Source organism: Benincasa hispida, chromosome 6, assembly GCF_027475165.1.
Source record: "Benincasa hispida cultivar pf3 chromosome 6, pf3_genome.v1.1, whole genome shotgun sequence".
In the NCBI taxonomy this organism is placed as follows: Eukaryota; Viridiplantae; Streptophyta; class Magnoliopsida; order Cucurbitales; family Cucurbitaceae; genus Benincasa; species Benincasa hispida.
Genome location: NC_143483.1, coordinates 13,322,927 through 13,344,637, shown reverse-complemented (window position 1 = coordinate 13,344,637; position 21,711 = coordinate 13,322,927). Strand labels below are relative to the sequence as shown.

General features: G+C 34.9%; 1 protein-coding gene across 6 annotated transcripts; it reads right to left on the bottom strand.

The window, feature by feature from the left end:
* Positions 1-733: 733 nt before the first annotated feature.
* On the bottom strand, positions 734-16,188 carry GC6 (golgin Putative 6). Of its 6 annotated transcripts, none has more exons than XM_039034473.2 (20): positions 16,048-16,188; positions 15,794-15,908; positions 15,610-15,662; positions 15,325-15,452; positions 15,183-15,235; positions 9,288-9,434; positions 9,083-9,156; positions 8,925-8,994; positions 8,154-8,207; positions 6,587-6,682; positions 5,816-5,866; positions 5,641-5,727; positions 5,429-5,542; positions 5,264-5,335; positions 4,336-4,518; positions 4,093-4,196; positions 3,869-3,917; positions 3,659-3,724; positions 1,868-2,629; positions 734-1,460 (listed from the first exon to the last, which is right to left on the bottom strand). In XM_039034473.2, exons 2-20 carry the CDS (start codon positions 15,815-15,817, stop codon positions 915-917), a joined length of 2,733 nt encoding a protein of 910 aa, XP_038890401.2. In that variant the 5' UTR covers positions 15,818-15,908; positions 16,048-16,188; the 3' UTR covers positions 734-914. The 6 variants fall into 6 exon arrangements, with proteins under 6 accessions (XP_038890401.2, XP_038890403.2, XP_038890402.2 ...); XM_039034475.2 differs by having other exon boundaries at positions 15,794-15,883; XM_039034474.2 differs by having other exon boundaries at positions 15,794-15,923; positions 16,048-16,187.
* Between the last annotated feature and the right edge of the window lie 5,523 nt (positions 16,189-21,711).

Genomic DNA, 21,711 nt, shown 5'->3' with positions numbered 1-21,711 from the left:
TTAATAATTTATTATCTATAAATTATGTCATTCAAGTTTTCATTTTTATTTATTTAGTATACCATTTATTTATCTGTATAATGCCCATTAAAAAATTACAATATTTTGGATTAAATCTTTGTACATAATTTCTCAAAAATAATTTTTTTAAAAAAAAATTCTCTTCATATACAACATCAATATTCAAAATCTACCCATTATAAAAGCTCAATAGAAAACTCATCCGTGAATGAAAAAGCCCCAACGAAATTCCTAAAATCGCAAAACTTTTTTTTTTTAATGTCTCGCTAAAATATTAACTGACCATTAATTACCCTTTAGTTCTCAATAGTTTTTAAAAAAATTAAATTTATAAATACTACTTTCACTTATTTATTTAAGATTCTTTTCAAAATTCAAGTCATGATTGAAAATTATATATATATATATATATATATATATATATATATATTAATATTAAAAGGTGGAAAAAAATTAGAAAAAAAGTTGGTACGATCATCTGACTTAGAAGTAAATTCTGTATTTTTAGATGTTGATATTTAATCTTAAATTTTGACTGATTTTTTTTTTAAAACAACCATAATAAAGAATTGTTTAAAAGACAATAATTGAATAAAAAACCTAAATTGATATAATAATTGAATAATCAATTTCATCTTCCCTTGAATGAAAAGCTCATTGTTTGCAACTGATATTCGGATAGAAATATATATCGTAGGTTGCAAGCTCCGAATGGAATTCGATTCAAGTATATCATAATTTAAACTGAACCTCCCGTTACTCCAGAATGAGTATAGTAGACAAGTTTCAAACTGTACAGTGCAACAAGAAATGTACAAATGGAGAATAAAACACAATCAATCATACCTATAAGGAGGAGGAGAAGGCACAAGAACATCACAGAGTGCACAATATCAATCTTCATCTTCATCGTCTTCGGGCAGCCCCAGATCGTCTCCGATTCCTTCAAGAAGTTTATCAACATCCTCTCCTAACTCGATTAACCTTGCACTTAATCTTTCCACTCTACTTTGTTCTTGCCCGAGGCACACAAGCAAGTCATTCAGTTCAGTCTCGCTCTCCTTCTGAGCTTCTTCCCTTGCTTCTGCCTTAATTGCCTCAATGTCGGGGCTAACAGAGTGTTCTCCTCTCTTCAAAGCTTTTACCTCCTTTTCTAGATGGAAGTTTGCTTGTTCGAGACTGTTGTATGCATCTGAGAGGCTCTTAAGATCGGATTCCATCTTACCAGCCAAGTTTCGGTAGTAGGATGCATCAGATTCGACTTTCACTTTCTCTTCCTTGAGCAGTTCCAGCCGTTTAGATGTTTCTTGAAGATCTCTTTGAAGTGTCTCTAATTGGACTCGGTTGGATGGCCCACTCGCTCTCTGCTCACTCGGGGAGTCATTCCCTCCGGTTTTAGAGAGGTCCTCAGCTAAAGTTGCATTTCTACTAAGAAGGTCCTAGAAATAGGGAAGGTAGATGGATCAAATAATAATTACTTTCATTTCTCGGGTCTAAATAATGGTGGAATAGGAAGACAAAATTATATATCAGTAATAGATGCCAAAATATGCAAAGAGCATGTAAATCTTAGAATTGAGTCTAAATTTTCACTCAGATCCAAAAAAGTGCACCAACTTAACTAAAGATTTGGTCCCCAAATTTTTCCCAAACACAGTCAAAACCACAGTATGCTAATAATGATTTCTTAAGTTTAGTATAGTAACAAAAGTATTGCTCCTAATAGTTGGCCAAAAACATGGAAACAAATACTAGCAGTATGCTACTTAGTATTCCAATTTTATTAATTGATTAACATTTAAGAATTAGCGGCAAAGCATATAAGCATAGTAAGCAAATGATTTACCTGTATCTCGGTGCATTGCTTCTCTACAAATGCTTTAAGCCGCTTGATGTACTCACCATCAGCTTCCCCTTTCCCCTGCTCTAGTTCTGCTGGCACCACAGCCACCTTGCTCTTTGGTTGACTATATACCACAACAATACTCTCTCTGATATCTGCTTCCAATTTCTTAACAGTGTTGATAAAATGAGCATCGAAAACAGATGAGAGAATAGGAAGCTCCTCGTCTTTCTGATTTGAAGGATCATCATCAACATCTTCAATATCAGCCATACTAGCAGCTATAGATCTTGTCAGAACTTTCCGTGGTTCTGATGATTTGGAGGCAAAAAGAAAGCTCTTCTGCAGCTCATCAAACTTCAGAAAGTATGATGTAAGCCCAACCTTCTGACTAATGGTATCAACAATGGTAAAAGCATCCTTCTCGTTATCACTTGATTTATTATAGATTACACATTCCCCCAAGATAACTGCTGCCAAACCCCTCATGGAAACAGTTACAGATGAATCTGCGACCAACTCAAGCAGATATGTGAGGTGGGGCCGTGAATCTAGGAAGCACTGCACTGCACTGGGGTAGTCAGCCAACCAAATGATAAGCAATTTCAATATGATTAGTTGAACATATGAATTGCTGCTCAAGGACGACTTCCCATTTCTATTTTTCATAGAAGAGGCAACAGCCAAATACTTCACCATTCGATGCATCAGAGGTTCGGGATCTCCCAAGGAAGGCATGGGTGCTTCAAGTTTTATTTTCAGTACCTGAAACATAGAAAAGGAATATGAAAATTAAAGACTTGTTTGGTAGAGAATCTGAAAATCGAAATTTGAAAACAAGGGATTAAATAAAAACAGAGTTGTATTCCACATTTTCATGTGTTTTGTACCAGAATTCAAAAATTGAATTCTAATATAAACAATTGTGAACTAGTTGTAGTTACCCATTAAATATTAGTTGACAATAAATTATTGTTAATTTATTTATAAACACGTTAAAAAAATTGTATAATTATTGTTTTGCAATATTATAAATTTATAGGAAAATTTGAAATTTTGGTCCCTATGGTTTGGAGTAAGTTAAAATTTAAATATTATGGTTTCTCATTAGAATTTACCCCCTATGATTTGATAAAAACTTCATAATAAATATGCCTATGGTATGGACTATTTAAGAGGATTTAACAAACCATATGGACTATCAAACCATGGGAACTACATTCTATATTTTAAAATCCTATGGACTGACTTTTGACTTTATCCAAACCATAGGGCCTAAACTTGAAATTTAACCAAATTTAATTTATAATACATTACATAATACATATTTTAATTGTAAAAAATTTGAATTAGGTTTATAACATGGCATACTATATTTCTAAATGTTTTTATCTTTATTTAATATAATTCTGCATTTTAAATTTTAAAATTCAAATTCTGGATACAAAGAAAATATAAAAATGTTGTTTCAGAATCTTCATTATTTGGATATCAGAATTCGAAAACAATTTTCAGAAACAGAATTTGGGTTGTCTGCCAAACATATTATTCGTTAAACTCCGTGAATCTAAAAATATAAAATAGAATCCATATTGAAAACCAAACAGACCCTAAGTTTCTTTTATTCCCAAGATACTTTTCATTCATACAAGATAGATTTTACTTCTTTTTTAAAAGATATAGGAAACAAAGAAAACAGTGGTCATGCATGCAAGATTAGTAGTAATGAAATGCAAACATTCATGCTTTACCGTCAAGAAGAAACATTAGAACGAAATCTATCTAGTTGCATACCCTTTCCTTGCACTGATTGTTGTTCTTAATCACATGCGATAGAACACTGGCAGCTCTGCAACATGTCTGCAATCATATTAGCCAGATTGTCATTATAGAACTCGTGATACTTGTCCCTCCAGGGACATCCGAGAACTAATGCTACTTTGTGGTGCAGAAGACAACATATCATACATTTCAACATTTCCTTGATATTAAAACATAAATTACCTCGAGATCACCATCATTTTCACTCAAAGTAAGACTACGCAACAGCATGCTGCAAGAAGAACTTATTCAGATATTATCATTCACCAAATAGAAGAATTTGTGAGCTAACATTTTTAACCTAGAAGTTTATGGAATTTAAACCCATCTTCCACAATAGTAACCAAAAAAAGGGTGCATTTAATAAAGCAGGAAAAGAACAGTGCAGAATGAATTTGTGAATAAACCTTCCAAATGACATGTTCACATCCTCCTCAAGTGGTGCATAGATCATGGACTGTGGTTGAGGAATTAAAGTGGATGCCAACATTGTTTGTCCATCAGAATTTTTCTGATTCAGAAAACACGTTAAAAAGAGTAATAACACAATTGAATTTGAAATTTGAGTATTAAAAAAATTAAGTTAAATTGATGAAAGTCCTTAATACGCTTTGTGAAGAAAAATGTAGAAAGTTGAAAGCAAAAATAACCTCACAAAAGCACTTAAAAACGTAATCAGCAGCAAAGAATTCTTGGGTACTTGATGTCCGCAAAATGATTCTAAGTATTGAATTCAGGGCAGGTTCTTGCACATTGTCTCCAAGGAGTTTGCTTGCAATAGTATCAAGATTTTTGGGATGCTCAGAGATCAGATTGCCAATGCATTGTAATGCCTAATAAAATGAAAGAAAAAATCTATATTGAATGATTAACTGGCATCCACTTATACATCAGTGATAGCTGAATGAAAACAAACTAAAAGAAAAGAAAATGGTTTGAGATCTGACTATCTAATAGATATGTGTGTATTTGTGGTGTAGGGGGTAACCATGGCAATTATACAACCTATCAAACAGATCTTCCAGCAAGGTCATAACATTAAATTTCATCTAGTTTTAAATATCCAAATCCCAAACATATATCAAACAGATCTCATTATAAATATTTACTATCATTATCATATCAATAATCTATATGAGATAATTCCAGTTGAACAGCAAGAATGGATAAAAGCAGGAATTGTAAGAATAAAAAATGACAAGAAACAAGAAATAGAGTTCATCTAGCTTAAGTTCATGAAAGAGAGAATCTATCAAGCTTCAGCCTTCCGTGCATGAAGACGATGGAAAATTTTATTAAGCAGAATTACACAACGATTATCCTACAAAAATAAATATTGACACCTCAAAAGTCTTATAGAAGTGCAAAAAAGTATTTTCCATGAAATTACTCTCAGATTTTAATAACTAGAAGCAAATGCATAGAGTAATCAATATCTTTGGGGCAAGAAACCGAAGGAGCTTCAAGAATAAACATTATTCTAACTACTGGACATGTTTCAGTCCATCAGAATAAGTCTATAAGATGAGAGTGTTTGTCTTTGTATGTGATTGATAGATAGTACACTGCCTCACTTACCGCACAACGGACTGGAACAGGGGCCCATTGGCTTTCAACACCTAACAGTAGAAGATGATCCAAAACCTTTTTCTGTGTAAGGGCAAAGAGAAAAATCTCGTCAGAGAACCCCAGTCTTTTCAATTTAAGGAAACATACATAAAATAATTGTTTTCTATTGCAAACCTGAACCAAAGTTGTTTTATTAGTCAGCTTATTTCCATCTTTTCCAGGATCAACCTTGGGGTCTCCCATTATCAGTAAATTTATAGTTCCTAATGCGCTGAGTAAATTTATTGTCTACTGGCAAGATGTTCACAAAAAATGCACTGGTAAGACCTTTTGGACAGGATATTAAAAATGTATTCATGTGATGCACAATTGCACAATTATCTAACCTTTTGTTGTGTGAAACTGTAAGTACCTCCTCTTGACTTCAGAATTGATATTAATGGATCAAATCCCATAGTCTCCCTCAGCAACACCTGAGTATAACATTCTACAACCTTTTAGAAAAGCCTAAGACACAAATAGCAAGGTATTGACAGATAACAATAGATAAATGCAGCTCACCTGATTTGATGCATTTTTTCTTAGAAGGTTGTTCAACAATTCTAGGCAATCCTGTTTAAGAAGTATTCATTAAAACCATAACAAACTCAATATATTTCCATCACCAGGATATTAAATCAAAAGGATATGTCAAACACATCAGTAAACAGAAATGAAAACTTTGATCTGAGGAAATGAGCAGATGGAGATGAGTAATCTAAATTATGTCTATCATATTAACTTCCCACAGACCAACTAATGAGAAAGAGGACCAGAGGAGTTCGCCGATCATTGTCTATAAAAGGTTTTTTCGATGAGGATCGTTGTCTATAAATTCAATTTCCTGTGAAGTTAAAAAAATAAGAATACAAATTATGACACTTGTTTTCCAGATTGAATAGCATGAGGTTTGGAAAACCGGAAAGAAAGAGAGATTAAAGAAAAATCCCTCAGGTAATGCTTTCTTCAGTTTATAATATTTTTCCTTTGACAAAAATGGTTTAAAATAGTAACGATCATACAAATTTCAACTTAATTTCCAAAAAGAAGTAATACAATAAAACAATAATTTCTAACAGAAATAAGGTTCTCATAGGAACAGAAGTTTCAAGCTATGGTTTCCAAATGTGAGAAAGATAGGGAACTTTAGAGGAAAGGGGAAAAGAAAGAGGTACCTACCACATTTTATCACATGAGAAAACAATAATGATAAAGATCTCACAAGTGAACTTAAAACAGTAAAACGCACATCTGACATAAATTAAGCAAATTAAGTTTTCAATCATGAACTACCTGCACAACAACACCACCATCAGAGCCTCCTTCCTCTTTAATGATGCTAAAAACCTTCTCAAATGCACCTTCAAATACCACGATTTTTTGAATTTCCTAAAATTGAATAGATTTATTAGTCAGTGAAAGACAATATCACCTTTCAAAACCATCATTAATACGAAAAATTTTAAATCTATACTATATATGAGAAAGAGATTCAAGAAAAGAAGCTATTGATTTCCTATTTCTTTCAAGAACTCCTGCATTATTCAGTCTAAACTAGCCATTCTTTTCAAATTTAACTACCCATTTCTGTGATGAGTTATTGTTAGATGATATATAATTAAATTTACCTTCACCCATTAGCTTAAGCTTATGGGTCAATTGGTGATTTAAGATGGTATCAGAGTAGGTTGTCTTAGGAGGTCCTATGTTCAAGCCCCTGCAATGTTGTTTTCTCCCCAATTAATTAATTTCCACTTGTTTGGCTCTTCTTCATATTTCAATCTCACAAGTGAGGAGTATTAGATGATATATAATTAAATTTACCTTCACTCATTAGCTTAAGTTTTTTGGTCAATTGGTGATTTAAGAGATATTATTATTATTCATTTAAAGTATATTTTTTGAATAAGGTAAACTAAATGACTACTACAAGTTTGTCATTTTTTAATTAAAAATGTAGTATCATGAATATAAAAGATTATTCTTAGATAGGATAGAATTAAAACAATGTTCTTCAAAATAAAATGTTGTTCAATGGCTAATAGTTTATCATTCATTAACTAAACATTTATCATATTGGACATGATGAGGGCACTAAGGAGGTGTCAACTTAGTTGAGATACCTGGGTGTGCTTCCTGATCCTTTTGTTTAGTTTTGCTTTGTTTGTCTCATTCTGTTTTTTATTCATGCTCCTCGTATAATTCTCTTGTACTTTGGGCATTAGTCTCTTTTTATTCTAATAAAGAGGCTCCTTTCTGTTTCAAAAATTTAACTAAACATTTATCATAAGTCTAAAATATTGTTCTTTGGTGTCAGTGCTTTAGTTAATTTGGGATTGTATGGGTACATAACAAGGACGGTCCCTCTTTGATCGAGGAGATATGTACTCTCCCTTTCGTGACAAGGGCGGAGTGTTATGACTTACAGTAGGTGTGTTGTTTTGCAATATTTTGAGGGGTGTGACTTGAGAAGAATAGTAGGATCTTTAGTGGAGTTGAGAGATCTTTAGAGGTGGTGAGGTTTAATACCTCTTTGTGGGCTTCCATGAATCGAATAATTTGTAATTCAGTTAGGTCTTATTCTTTAGGGTTGAAATCCTTTCATGTAGGTGGTGGACGATTCCTTTTGTGGGCAGGTCTTCTTGCCTGTCCTTGTACATTCTTTCACTCTCAATGAAAGCTCGATATCCTATTAAAAAAAGTGTTCTTTGGAAAAAAACAAAATCTGAATTTGTGATAAATTTAACATGAGACTATGCTACTAATGGATAAATGAATTTATACAAAACTAAATGATTATAACCTTTGATATTTCAGTACAAAAATAACTATAACCAATATAACTGAAGAAAGATCAAACCTCAGCTTCACGGGTCAAGTAAGTAAGCAATAGCAGAGCCTCATTCCGTATAACCTATAAGGCAAACAATAACCATATTTTAATGACTCATTCTAATATAAGCAATATCTTTTTGTTGTAGCTCTAGATGCAAGGACAGTTCAATAGAGAGGAAATTAGACAAAAATTATTTTCCTCATGGTTAAGGGTAGCAAAAGAGTGTGTGTCGAAACATCTATGCTTCCCAACAATGGAGTCTAAAACATTGAACTTTCTTCTAATGGAAGAGTTCAAATCCTCACACCCTATGATATACTCTTTTAAATCCACAAGTATGCCAACCAACTTACTTGCATCTCAACTAATCTCCTAGTACACTACAATATTTGGTTATCAAGAAAATTGTAGGTTTTTGTTATCTAGAAATGTAGCCACCACAAGATTTGAACTTGTTCCACCAAATTTCATGCCTTTTTTTTACTTCCCCAATGATCATTAACACAACCCATAGTGGTGCTAACATTGTACGATATCCATTTTTACAATTGTGCCCCCATTGTTTTGATTAAAAGACAATAATTCTTAAATCTAGTTTAACACTATTTCGTCCTGCTTTAATTTTTCAATTATTAATACATTCGTTCAGTTTAATATTGGTGTCAATATTCTAAATATAGGTAAACATCGATTTGAGACCAACTGATTATTTAAATAGGTCTTGGAGACCACCATATAAAATTGGAGGGGGACATTAAAAAGTAATTTGCATAATACAAGTTAGCCAAAGTATACCTCGCGATCCTTAAGCATGTCCATTAGTCGAGTTATACCACGAGGAATGCTGAGAATTGCTTCCTGCAACCTTAAGGGGAAAATCAGCAACTAATGAGAACTGTAAAAGATAGAGATAGAAACAACATAAAATAAACAAAATGAGTAAATAAATATACCTCGTGGGAGAATTTGTAAGAAGAGCTGTCAACAGTTGAAGAGTATAATATCTCACATAAAAATCCTCTTCTGACTGCAAAAGCACAAAAGAAACCCCAAGAGGGGCGGAGAAATGTGTTCAGATATGGTACTGAGTTACGCAAATGCATACCCCCAAACCTATGAATATTAAAAATATATTTAAACATAAGAGGAATAACTGACCAAAAGACTCAAAAGAAGAGAGATGCTGTCTGATTCCCTTGAAAGCAGATCAGAGTTCATCAGAGCTGGTTGGACTTCATCCTTGGATCCTTTCGCATGATCGAGAGGAGTTAATGCACTTACAAGAGTTTCAAGGGCCCCTCGAACCTGAACTCAAGTAATGGAAAAACATATCACGATACTGTTAAACCTCCAATTATCCTATCTACAAAAGGAGGGGTAAAAACAAGAATGCACAGAAGAAGATGGTTACAAAGAAATGGGTGTGGAAAAAAGTTGTTATAGAAGAGAAAGTGGAGGATGAAATCCGTTGAGAGGGACCACTGCATTCTCCTTTATAAGGACGGCCTGGCTTGCAAATGAGGCATGATTTTTGTGAGATGAATAAAGGCTGAAGGAAGCTTTAAGGAGAGAATCTCCCCGCTCTCTCGAAGGAACTGGGTTCTTGATCGTTTCCCTTGTACTTTGTCATCTATTTTTGAAGCATTCGTATTCCTGTTCTTTTTTTTTTTTTGTCTATCTCCTCTGTAACTTGAGATTATCCATAGCATTAATAGAGCAGAGGAGTAGTTGTCTTCCCTGTTTTTCTGGTTCTTTTTGTTGGGTTTCTAAGTGCAGGTCTTGATACCTAACAAATTGGTATCAAAGCCACCCAATCCTGGGGCGGACAAGAGCGATAGCCCAGAAACAACTAGAAGAGAGAATGGAGACAAATGAGAAGGAGATTGCTGCATTGAAAGAAATGGTGCTTGGGTTGTGCAAAAACATAGAAAAGCTAGCTGAGGAAGTTAGAGAAAACAACTCTTCAAGGAAGAAGGAAGAATCGGGAACCATAGAAGGGAACCATAGAAGGGAACCATAGAAAAGCTAGCTGAGGAAGTCAGAGAAAACAACTCTTCAAGGAAGAAGGAAGAATTGGGAACCACAGAAGGGAGTCACCTCAAATCAAGAGGGAAGATAGAGGAGGCAGAATCCACTCTACATCATAGAGCCGAAAATATGGATAAAGGCAAGTACAAGCGACTGGAGATCCCTCTCGGGTGAAAAATCCAGAATCCTGGGTATATCGAGCAGAACACTACTTCAAAATACACGAGTTATCGAATGCTGAGAAGGTCAAGGTGGTTGTGGTCAGCTTCGCCCCAGATGAAGTAGATTGGTTCCGGTGGAGCCATAATCGGAAGGCCATCACTACATGGAAAGAACTAAAGGAGAGGTTGTTTGATCACTATAGACCCATCGAGGAAGGAAGTTTGGGAGCCCGTCTGTTGAGGATTAAGCAGGAGGGTACGTACTCTGCCTACGTGAAGAAATGTGTCACCTACTCAGCACCACTATCGGAGATGGCGGAGAACATGCTCAGAGGCGCATTCATGAACGGCCTCAAACTAGTGTTACAGGCTGAAGTTATCAGCAAACACCCAACAATACTGGACGAGTGTATGCGCGAAGCCCAATTAGTCAATGATCAAAACCTGGTCCTAAAATGGTTTTGGCTGATCTAGAAATAGTTGGGCCCAATAAACGGGAGGCCCAAGGCGGGAAAAGGGAACCCACTCTAACGGAAAAAGGTTATACAAAAGGGAATGAATCCCTAACGATGAAGTAGGTATCCATCCCAGTGAAGAGTAACTATTCGAAGAAGGATCCCCCGCTGAAGAGACTATCGGATACTGAATTTCGAGATCGCCTAGACAAGGGCTTGTGTTTTCGTTGTAACGAAAAGTATTCCCCTAGGCATTGTTGCAAAATAAAGGAGAATCGACAACTAATGTTATTCATAGCTAAAGAAGAAGAGTCAGAGGCCGAGGAGATCAAAGAAGAAGAGGAGAAACCTGAAAAGGATGGAATTCATTGAAAAAATTGAGTTAGCTTTAAAATCAATGCTCGGATTTTCAGCAAAAGGAACCATGAAGTTGAAAGGGACGATGAGAGGTAAGGAGGTAACTGTGTTGATAGATTCAGGGGCTACCCACAACTTCATTCACCAAGAAACTGTGAGAGAGTTAAACATTCCCCTGAGACAGAAGACGAGGTTCGGAGTGGTTATTGGGAATGGAATGGCTATTCAAGGAAAAGGAATTTGCAAAGGTATCGAGTTACAACTGCCAGGATTGCTAGTAAGGGCAGATTTCTTAGAAATCAACTTGGGACAAATCAACGTGGTCCTAGGAATGCCTTGGTTATGCACTACGGGTTTCATGGGAATCCATTGGCCTTCATTAACAATGTCGTTATGGTCTGGAGAATCTCACGACATACTACAAGGGGACCCCTCCCTTACTAAGGCCGAAATCTCTTTCAAAGCTTTATCCAAAATGTGGGAAGAGGATAATATTGGGTTTTTAATCGAGTTTCAGCACTTGGAGATAGAAGATAAGAAGGATGGGAATCGGGAGAAAGAGCAGATACACTACGAAGATCTATCGGTGATGATTCAAGCACTATTAAAGCAAGAAGATGTTTTTGAGACTCCATCCACCTTACCACCCAAAAGCGCGATAGATTATCGTAATTTGACCGTGGATGGACAGAAACCTATCAACGTTCGACCATACAAATATGGCCACGCACAAAAGGAAGAAATTGAGAAGTTGATCGAGGAAAACTAAATCAAGCCACTGCGGCTGACAAGTTCCCCATTCCCGTCATTGAAGAGCTTCTTGATGAGCTACACGAAGCAACAGTGTTTTCAAAACTAGATCTCAAATCTAGGTACCCTTAGATCAAAATGAGAAAAAGTGACATTGAGAAGACGGCTTTCCGTACCCATGAAAGGCATTACGAGTTTATGGTTATGCCTTTTGGTCTGACCAACGCCCCAACCACTTTCCAGTCCCTAATGAATCAAGTTTTTTGCTCTTTCCTTCGTCGGTTTATATTTGTCTTCTTTGATGATATTCTCGTCTATAGCCCCAACATTACTACTCATGAGACCCATCTGGGGGTAGTGTTCAACATACTGAGGGATGACAAATTGTACACAAATAGAAAGAAGTACATCTTTAGTCGGCCAAGGATACAGTATTTGGGACATTGGATCTCTCAACAGGGAGTGGAAGTTGATGGGGATAAGATTAACGCAATGTTGGAATGGCCGCAGCCAGCTAATGTGACGGAACTCCGGGGATTTCTGGGACTTACTAGGTACTATAGAAGATTTCTAAGAGGGTACAGTGGCATCACAGCCCCTCTAACCAGACTATTATAGAAAAATGGATTCGTGTGGAATGATGAAGCAACTCGAGCATTTGAAGAATTGAAGCATGTGATGATGACGTGCGTGTCCAGTGTTGGCTTTACCGAACTTTCTCAGCCCTTTTTTATTGAAACTGACGCCCCGGGTTATGGATTAGGGGCAGTCTTATCACAAAATGACAAACCTATAGCCTATTTCAGCCAAAAATTATCAACACGAGCTCAAGCAAAATCCATATATGAGAGAGACCTCATGGTAGTTGTGTTGGCAGTTCAGAAGTGGAGGCATTACCTGCTAGGCAGCAAATTCATAGTCATTTCAGATCAGAAGGCTCTAAAGTTACTAATTGAACAGTGTGCAGTTCAACCTCAATTCCAAAGAAAGATGGCTGACCAAATTGCTTGGATATGATTTTGAAATATTGTACCAACCATGGTTGCAGAATAAAGCAGCGGATGCCCTATCGCGCATCCCTCCCAACAGCAGAAACCTAATGTGTTAACAGCACCAGCCTTAGTTGACACGTACTCAAGGAAGTGGAAAAAGATGAAGAACTCCAACAAATAATAATCATATTGAAAAAAGAACCTGAAGGAAAACAAAGTATCAATGGAAGAACGAACGGATGCTATATAAAGGAAGATTAGTCCTCTCTGGCAAATCCTCCTTAATCCCAACCTTACTACACACCTTCAACGACTCAGTATTGGGAGGGCATTCTAGTTTTCTGAGGACTTACAAGAGAATGAATGGGGAGTTGTTCTGGCTAGGCATGAAGTCTGACATAAAGAAATATGTGGAGAGGTGCGAAATCTGTCAAAGATACAAAACAGAGTCCTTATCCCCTGTTGGGTCGTTGCAGCCTCTACCAATCCCAGAATTAATCATAGAAGAATGGACCATGGATTTTATTGAAGGCTTATCTAAGGCAGGGGGATATGACACCATTCTGGTGGTCGTTGACAGGCTGAGTAAGTATGGCCACTTCATCAACCTCAAACACCCTTTTTCGGCCAAAGTAATTGCAGAGGCTTTTGTTCAAGGAGTAGTTAGACACCATGGGATTCCAAAGTCTATAATTACCGATTGTGATAAAATCTTTTTGAGTAACTTCTGGAAGGAGATGCTCACCTCAATGGGGACACAACTAAAAAGGAGCACAACATTTTACCCTCAAACCGATGGACAAACAGAGCGAGTCAACAGATGCTTGGAGACATATCTGAGATGTTTTTGTAATTAACAACCTACTAGATGGAACAAATGGTTGGCATGGGCTGAGTTGTGGTATAATACCACATTTCACATATCAATTAGGACAACCCCTTATCAGCCCGTGTATGGAAGACACCCCCCCCCCACCCCAATGTCCTATAGGGATAAAAGAACAACGAATGACACTGTGGAACAGCAGCTAAAGGAGAGAGATCTGGCCCTAAATGCCCTTATCGACTCAAAGTCGCATGAAGAAAAATGCAGATTTACACCGATGAGAACTGCAATTGTCAGTAGGGGATGAAGTATATCTCAAGCTCAAACCTTATTGACAACGTTCTTTAGCTCGAAGGAGTGAAAAGCTATCTCCAAAGTTCTATGGACCCTACCAAGTAATCGAAAAGATTGGGGAAGTCGCCTACAAATTAAACCTTCCACCAGAATCTTCCATCCATAATGTGTTTCATGTTTCCCAACTCAAGAAAAAACTAGGGCAAGCACAACAAGTGCAGCATCTCCCACCCATTTTGTCCGAAGATTTCAAACTACAAGTAACGCCAGAACTGGTCTTAGGGATGTGTTGGAATAGAGAGGTAGCAATTCAAGAGTGGTTGGTTAAGTGGAAGGGACTCCCTGAAAATGAAGCTACGTGGGAATCGGCCTCCTTGATGAAGCAACAGTTCCCCGGTTGCCACCTTGAGGACAAGGTGCACTTCGAGAGGGGTGGTATTATTAAACCTCTGATTATCTATACCTACAAAAGGAGGGGTAAAAACGAGAATGCACAGAAGAAGATGGTTACAAAAGAAATGGGTGGGGAAAAAAGTTGTTATGGAAGAGAAAGTGGAGGATGAAATCCGTTGAGAGGGACCATTGCGTTCTCCTTTATAAGGATGGTCTGGCTTGCGAATGAGGCATGGTTTTTGTGAATAAATAAAGGCTGAAGGAAGCTTTAAGGAGAGAATCTCCCAGCTCTTTCAAATGCGTTGGGTTCTTGATCGTTTCCCTTGTTCTTTGTCATCTATTTTTTAAGCATTCATTTTTCTGTTTTCTTTGTCTATTTCCTCTGTAACTTGAGATTATCCATAGCATTAATAGAGCAGAGGAGTAGTTGTCTTCCCTGTTTTTCTGGTTCTCTTTGTTGGGTTTCTAAGTGCAGGTCTTGATACCTAACAGATACATGCTAAAAAAATATTAACATGAGTTCTTTTTTCAGGAGGGAGGGAGGGGGAGGGGGGAGAATGACTTCCCACAGCTGATCAAGTTGAACTAAAACTAATAATGTATAATACTATGAACTAAAGTTTTCACTGTCTAGAAACAAACCTAGATTTACCATATAATATTATCTTTAATTGTTCCAAAGCTTGTTGAAATAGGCAATAACATGTACTTTTTCTGAGAATGAAAGCATAACTAGGACTCCTAAAGAAAGATTTAATTCCTCAATTAAGGGAAGCAAAGAACAGATAAACTACAACCATTTCAACATCATCCCGTTCCTCCTTCAAAACACTCATGAGCACAGGGAATCCTGCAAAAAACATGTCAAATGTATATTTTTATTTATAAATTTTAGATAATCTACAGAACTGAAGTTAGATTAACAAGCAAAGCACACACCCATTGCACCGAAAGCTAGCTGGGCAGCACGACTTTCTGCTACAACAGACTGAAGTTCCACCATAGCAGTTCTCCTGTCCTCTGCAAGCTGACCATTGCTAATGCGATCCAATACACGTTCAACATAGCTATCAAAAAGGCGCCACACAATTAACCATAATATATGTAAAAAGCAACAGTAGACGTAACTATTAAGATTTTTCTGAATGAGAAAAAGCATATGGGAAAGCGTATGCCGTACAATTTATCCACCTTCGTGTTTACGAGCATACAACATCTACTTACCTATCTTCACCGGATGCAGAATTCTCATTGCCGAAAACAAGCCCAACCATGCCCTGCACGAAACTCACAGATTAAAAAAACAATGCTAAAAATTGTATAAACAGCAGAAAACAAGCACCACATTGCTATTCTAAACCTCATAATCCATGAAAATTCGGACGCAGAGAAGAGAGAGAGAGATCACCTTGTAACCAGAGACCAGATCCATATTCGACTAAGAATATCAAAAATCCTGAATCAGAAGCCAACGCAATAGCCCCGAAACCAACCAAGCCTTGGAAATTTTGTACACGCAATCCCTAAAAGTGAGAGCTCTAATCCAATCGTTGAAAATCCAAGAGATGAAATTTCATCCAAAATGCAGCGTTACGCAGAATTAAACGCACAAATAGCCGTACGAAAGGGAACGGGATTCCGATTAGAAGAAAAGGAACGAACCTGAAGTTCGAAACAGAGGGGCTGATCTCGGCGTCTGACGATTTTCGGTTGACAGCGATTGAGTGTTTTGTTCTTGCTTTCACGAGCTCTCCGAGTCTCTTGACCAAAACGGAAATTCGGAGCTCCTATTTTTTGGTTTTTTTTTTTTAATATTTTTCTTTTGTTTTTATAATATATTTGTGGATTTATGATTGGTAGGGCTGTTCTTCGGTGGGAGCGACAGGCCCAAGGCCCACGTATTCAAGCCCGTGGTTGAGTTTTTTGGGCCTCTAGACAAACACGTCACCGGCCCATATAGAACAAGAGAATTTTTGGCCTTCAAACGTGTTTTTTTATTATTATTAAAACGGTTTTTTTTAGAAAAAAGAATGCTCAACATTTTACGTTATGTTGTATTTTTTTTTCTTATTGAAAATAACGTAACTGTTGATGTCAAAATCCATAGAGAATGAATGCACTTCACCTTCACTTAATATCAGTAATGAATTTATTTGAACGAGAGAAAAACGTGGCTTGAAAAAAAAATTGCATATTAGTGTGGTGTATGTCACATACACTCCAATGCTTAAGTCAGATAATGAAATAGTGTGAAAGTTAAAAGAGTTTCAAATTACTGATATGAAACTACAATTACATATTTATAAAAGATGTTGACCTAGGTCTTCTTCTGTTCCATTTTGAAATCTGGTTATTTGATAACCTAATTAGATTCTTATATGGGATTCTTAGGCTCGAGGTGTGTTGGGATGCCTTGTGCGAAAGTTGGGCTCCTCAGTCTCGAGTGAAGAGGTGGGGTCAAGGTTGCCAAGGAAGTAGGGCTGAAGGCCCAACTCAAGCACATTGGGTCGACTAGGCTCCCCGGCCTCGAAGTTGAGCCCAAAGGTCTAACCCCCCTCCCTTGTCTCGTCATAATTCTGATTTGATCTTGATCTAGTTTCATTTTTCTTTTATTGATTGGATTTATCCCTTTGATCCAAAATCACCCATAACAATAATGAATATGGAGATTTAATCCATGATCTTTCAAAAGAAATAAAGACAATCATTGTACTTATTTAGACTATTATAACATTTTTTTTTAGAATTTATCTTATAATTTTTATTTTACAATTCAGCAACATATGAGATATTGGAAGATTCAAATCTCTTATCCTCTATCTTGAAGATATACATCTTGATCGATGAATATTTTGAACTCCACTCAAATTATCAAATAAAATAAAAATCGTTGAATATTTGATGACTAGCATTAATATGAACCACATATTGTAATTAATAAAATCATCAGCTGGTATGAACTATTTATCAATATCACTACAGAATAAAATATTTAGTACATTTCTCAAAAACTTGAAATATCACAGATCTATTTTTGCTCAATCAAAAGATCATCCAGAATGAGTCTCATTTCATGCAAGCTTTGCCTAAATCATCCATGATGTATTGTGAATAATAGACAATATATGTACTAAAAAAACAATTAATATAAAATAGATAAGATATTATTATTAGTCAATGTGAGTATAGCTCATCTAACTTAGTATATGCATCGTCAATCTCATGGTCAAATATTAACTTGTTTATGTCAAACTAAAGAAACGGATAATATTATAAATATTATGATAATCGATGTTCATTAGATGCACATACTTACTGTTCATTGACCATGTGTCATGTCCCAATTTCTCAAAATGTTGTCTATATGTCTCAACATTATACATTATCGGTGTCCATGTAATCACTTCATACTTTGCCAAATTGGCTATAAAGAGTGACATTTAGTGGATTTGGAAGATACACATTGGGCAAATTCCATGAAAATTGCAGAAAGTGGAGAACTTAGAGAAATTTCTTATTTTATTTTGTTTGTCTAGATATTATGTTTAATTTATTTTAATATTTACTTATTTACTTATTATATTATATTATATTGGTATTTGTGTTCTCGTTGTACTCTTCAAGTTCACAACACATTATCAACACGCTTCAATCGTTTTCCCACTAAAGGTATATCGGTTTTTTCCCATTAGTTATAATTAATAAATTAGACGTTGTTCTACATATTTGATATATATTAAATTTCTAATATAAATAGAATATTTCGTAATAGTGTTACCTTGAAAAATATTATCAAATTGGAATTTGTAGCATTTGATATTAATGATAATAGTTATTTGTCATTAGCATTTGATGTCAAAATACACCTGGATGCCATAAAAATGTAATCACCAGAAAACAAATTTTCTTCCTAAAGCTCGTCATAAATGAATGCACTTAAGGCTCCAAAATTTTAAATCAATATGTTAGAGAATATGTTTTTCTACATTTCGGATGTGCTTCTGCAATAGCAATATCAAGAGAAATATTTTAGAAGTATTCTGCACTCATTTGATGTCTTCTCGTGGCTGAATGAAATAACGAGTTATTGATTTAAAAAATATGAATCTAAGTCGACTAAAGCAATAAAATTCCCTGAAGTGAATGTTGTAATTTTCAATAATTGTTGATGAAAAACCATGAATCTCGACCAACTGGAACAACAACATTCTCTAAAGTGAATACTGTGAATTTTAATAATAATCGTGGTCGAGATCGTGACTACGACAGAGGAAGAAATTATTATTATTTTCGTGGTGGTCGTTATAATTATTCAAATTTCAAAGAACCACATAAAATGATGATCACAAAGAAAAAACTCCACAAGATAAGAGCTCAAAAAGTATTGAAAATAAATGCTTCCGATACGAATTGACTGGGCATTAGTTACATACTTGTTGTACGTCAAAACACGTAGTCGATCTCTATCAAGAATCCCCGAAGGAACAAGAGAAAAATGTGGGAGCAAATTTTGCATATCAGGATAATGACATAGTTGAGTCATCTCATATGACAAATTTCGATGTGGTTGACTTATTTAAATCTCCTAAAGAGAAAATGACATAATTGATGGAACATCGAGTGTTTCCTCTGACTTTGAAAATATCTAAACTTAATGTTGTTGTTTTTTTATCCATCTTCATTTCTTCTTTTTTGTAGATGTTAACCTTTGTATATTCCAAATGTTGTTTTTCTTATTGTAATTATTGTCTTTTGGTGAAGAAATTTATATCATTTTCATATGTTGGGTGATTAAAAAATGAGTAAAGAAAATCTATGTCTGGCAGATAGTGTAACTACACATACAATACTTACAAGTAGAAAATATTTTTCCAAACTAACAATGCTCGAAGCAAAAGTAAATACAATATCAGGTTCTGCAAATCTAGTTGAAGGGTTTGAAAAGCAAATATTATTTTGCATAGAGAAACAAAATTTACAATTGACAATAAATTATTCTCTATTAAATAAAAGAGAAATCTACTTAGTTTTAAATATATACGTTGCAATGGTTATCGTATTAAGATTAATAGAAAGAATAATATGGAGTATCTTTATATCATATCTGCTGTCTCATATGAAAAACGTATACCGAAAGAGTTGTCTGTTTTATTATTTGGATTATATTATACTCATATACGAGTAATTGAAACATATGAAACAATGAACCTAAAGTTCATGAATCCATACATATTTACAACTTGGCACGACAAATTAGGTCATCCAGGGTCTATAATAATAAGAAGAATTATTGAGAATTCAAATGAATATTTAAAGGGCCAGAAGATTCTTCAGCTCTTAACCTGCCAAGTAGACCATTTAGATATTTTATGTATTAATAGACGCATCTTGCAAATGGTCATATATGCTTATTATCAAGTCGAAATCTTACACTTGCAAGATTACTTGCTCATAATTAAGTTAAGAGCACAATTTCCTGATTATACAATTGAGACTATTTGTCTTGATAATGTTGGTGAATTTACTTTATAAACTTTTGATAGTTATTGTATGTCAATTGGGACAAATGTTGAATATCTCGTGGCTCATATTCATACACAAAATGGTTTAGCATAATCATTTATAAAACGTTTGTAGTTAATTGCTAGACCATTACTTATGAGAGCCAAGCTTCCTACATCAGAGACATTACAAAGCTTATGGCCATGAACCAAATATTACCCATATGAAAATTTTTAGATGTGCGGTATATGTTATAATTACTCCACCACAACGTACTAAGATAGATTCTCAAAGAGGGTTAGGAATATACATTGGATATTATTCATAATCAATTATTAAATATCTTGAACCCCCAACGGTGATGTATTTACCACATGATTTACTGATTATCATTTTAGTGAAACAAATTTTCTAACAATATGGAGAGAAATTAAAAAGTTGAAAAAATAAATTACATGGAATGCATCGTTATTGTCTCATTTAGATCTCCGTACAAATTAATGTAAACTTGAAGTTCAGAAGATAATTCATTTGCAAAATATAGCAAATTAGTTACCAGATGCATTTATAGATGCAAAGAAAGTAACTAAATCACATATACAACTTGCAAATGTTCAAAAATTGATATCTCAACACAATAAGTTGTCACTAATGAGTCTAGAACACGTTAGGAGCGTGGTAGACCAGTGATTCCAAAGATAAAAATCTTCGCAAAAAAAAAATAATTAATAGTAAAAAAGACTTGGTTGAGGATGTAAGTACCCATGAAAAAATAATTGACATGACTAGTGAGGAAAGTGAAATACTTAAAGATAATAATGAGATTTCAATAAACTATGTCATGACAGGAAAAAGATGGAACCAAATTCATGTGATATTGACAATATATTTGTGCATAATGTTGCTGTTGATATTATATCTAAAAATGAGGATTCTAAACCAAAATCTGTTGAAAAATGTCAATATAGAAAAGATTGGTTTCGGTGAAAAAAAGCAATCAAGGCAGAATTAAACTCACTTTCAAAAAGTCAGATTTTTTGACAAATAGTCCGAACACCATAAGGTGTCAAACCTATGGGATACAAATTGGTGTTTGCGAGAAAAACAAATGAAAATAGTGTGGTCGCAAGTTATAAAGCAAGACTAGTTGCACAAGATTTCTCACAAAGACCCGGTATAGATGATGAGAAGACGTATTTTCCAGTGGTGGATGCAATTATATTAAGATATTTAATTGGTCTGACTGTGTATGAAAATTTGGACATGCATCTTATGGATGTAGTCATAGCATATTTATATAGATCTCTTGATAAGGATATTTATATAAAAATCCCATAAGGATTTAAGATACCTGAAACATATAAATTAAATTTTCAGGAATTGTTATTCAATAAAGTTACAGAGATCGTTATATGGATTGAAACAATGGGGATGAATGTGGTACAATCGCTTGAGTGGATATTTGTTGAAGAATTATATCATAACAATCCAATATTTTCGTGTGTTTTTATAAAGAAATCACAGTCAGAATTTGCTATTATAACTGTATATGTTGATGATTTAAATAAAACTGGAACTCCTAAAAAGCTTTCAAAAGCAATGGAATATCTAAAGAAAGAATTTAAGATGAAAAATCTCGGAAAAACAAAATTTTTTCTTGGTTTACAAATTGAACATTTAGCATATGAGATATTTGTTCATTGGTCAACTTATACAGAACAATTTTGAAAAGGTTCTATATGGATAAAGCACATCCATTGAACATTTCAATAGAAATTCATTCACTAGATGCGAAGAAAGATATATTTCAACCTCGAGACAATA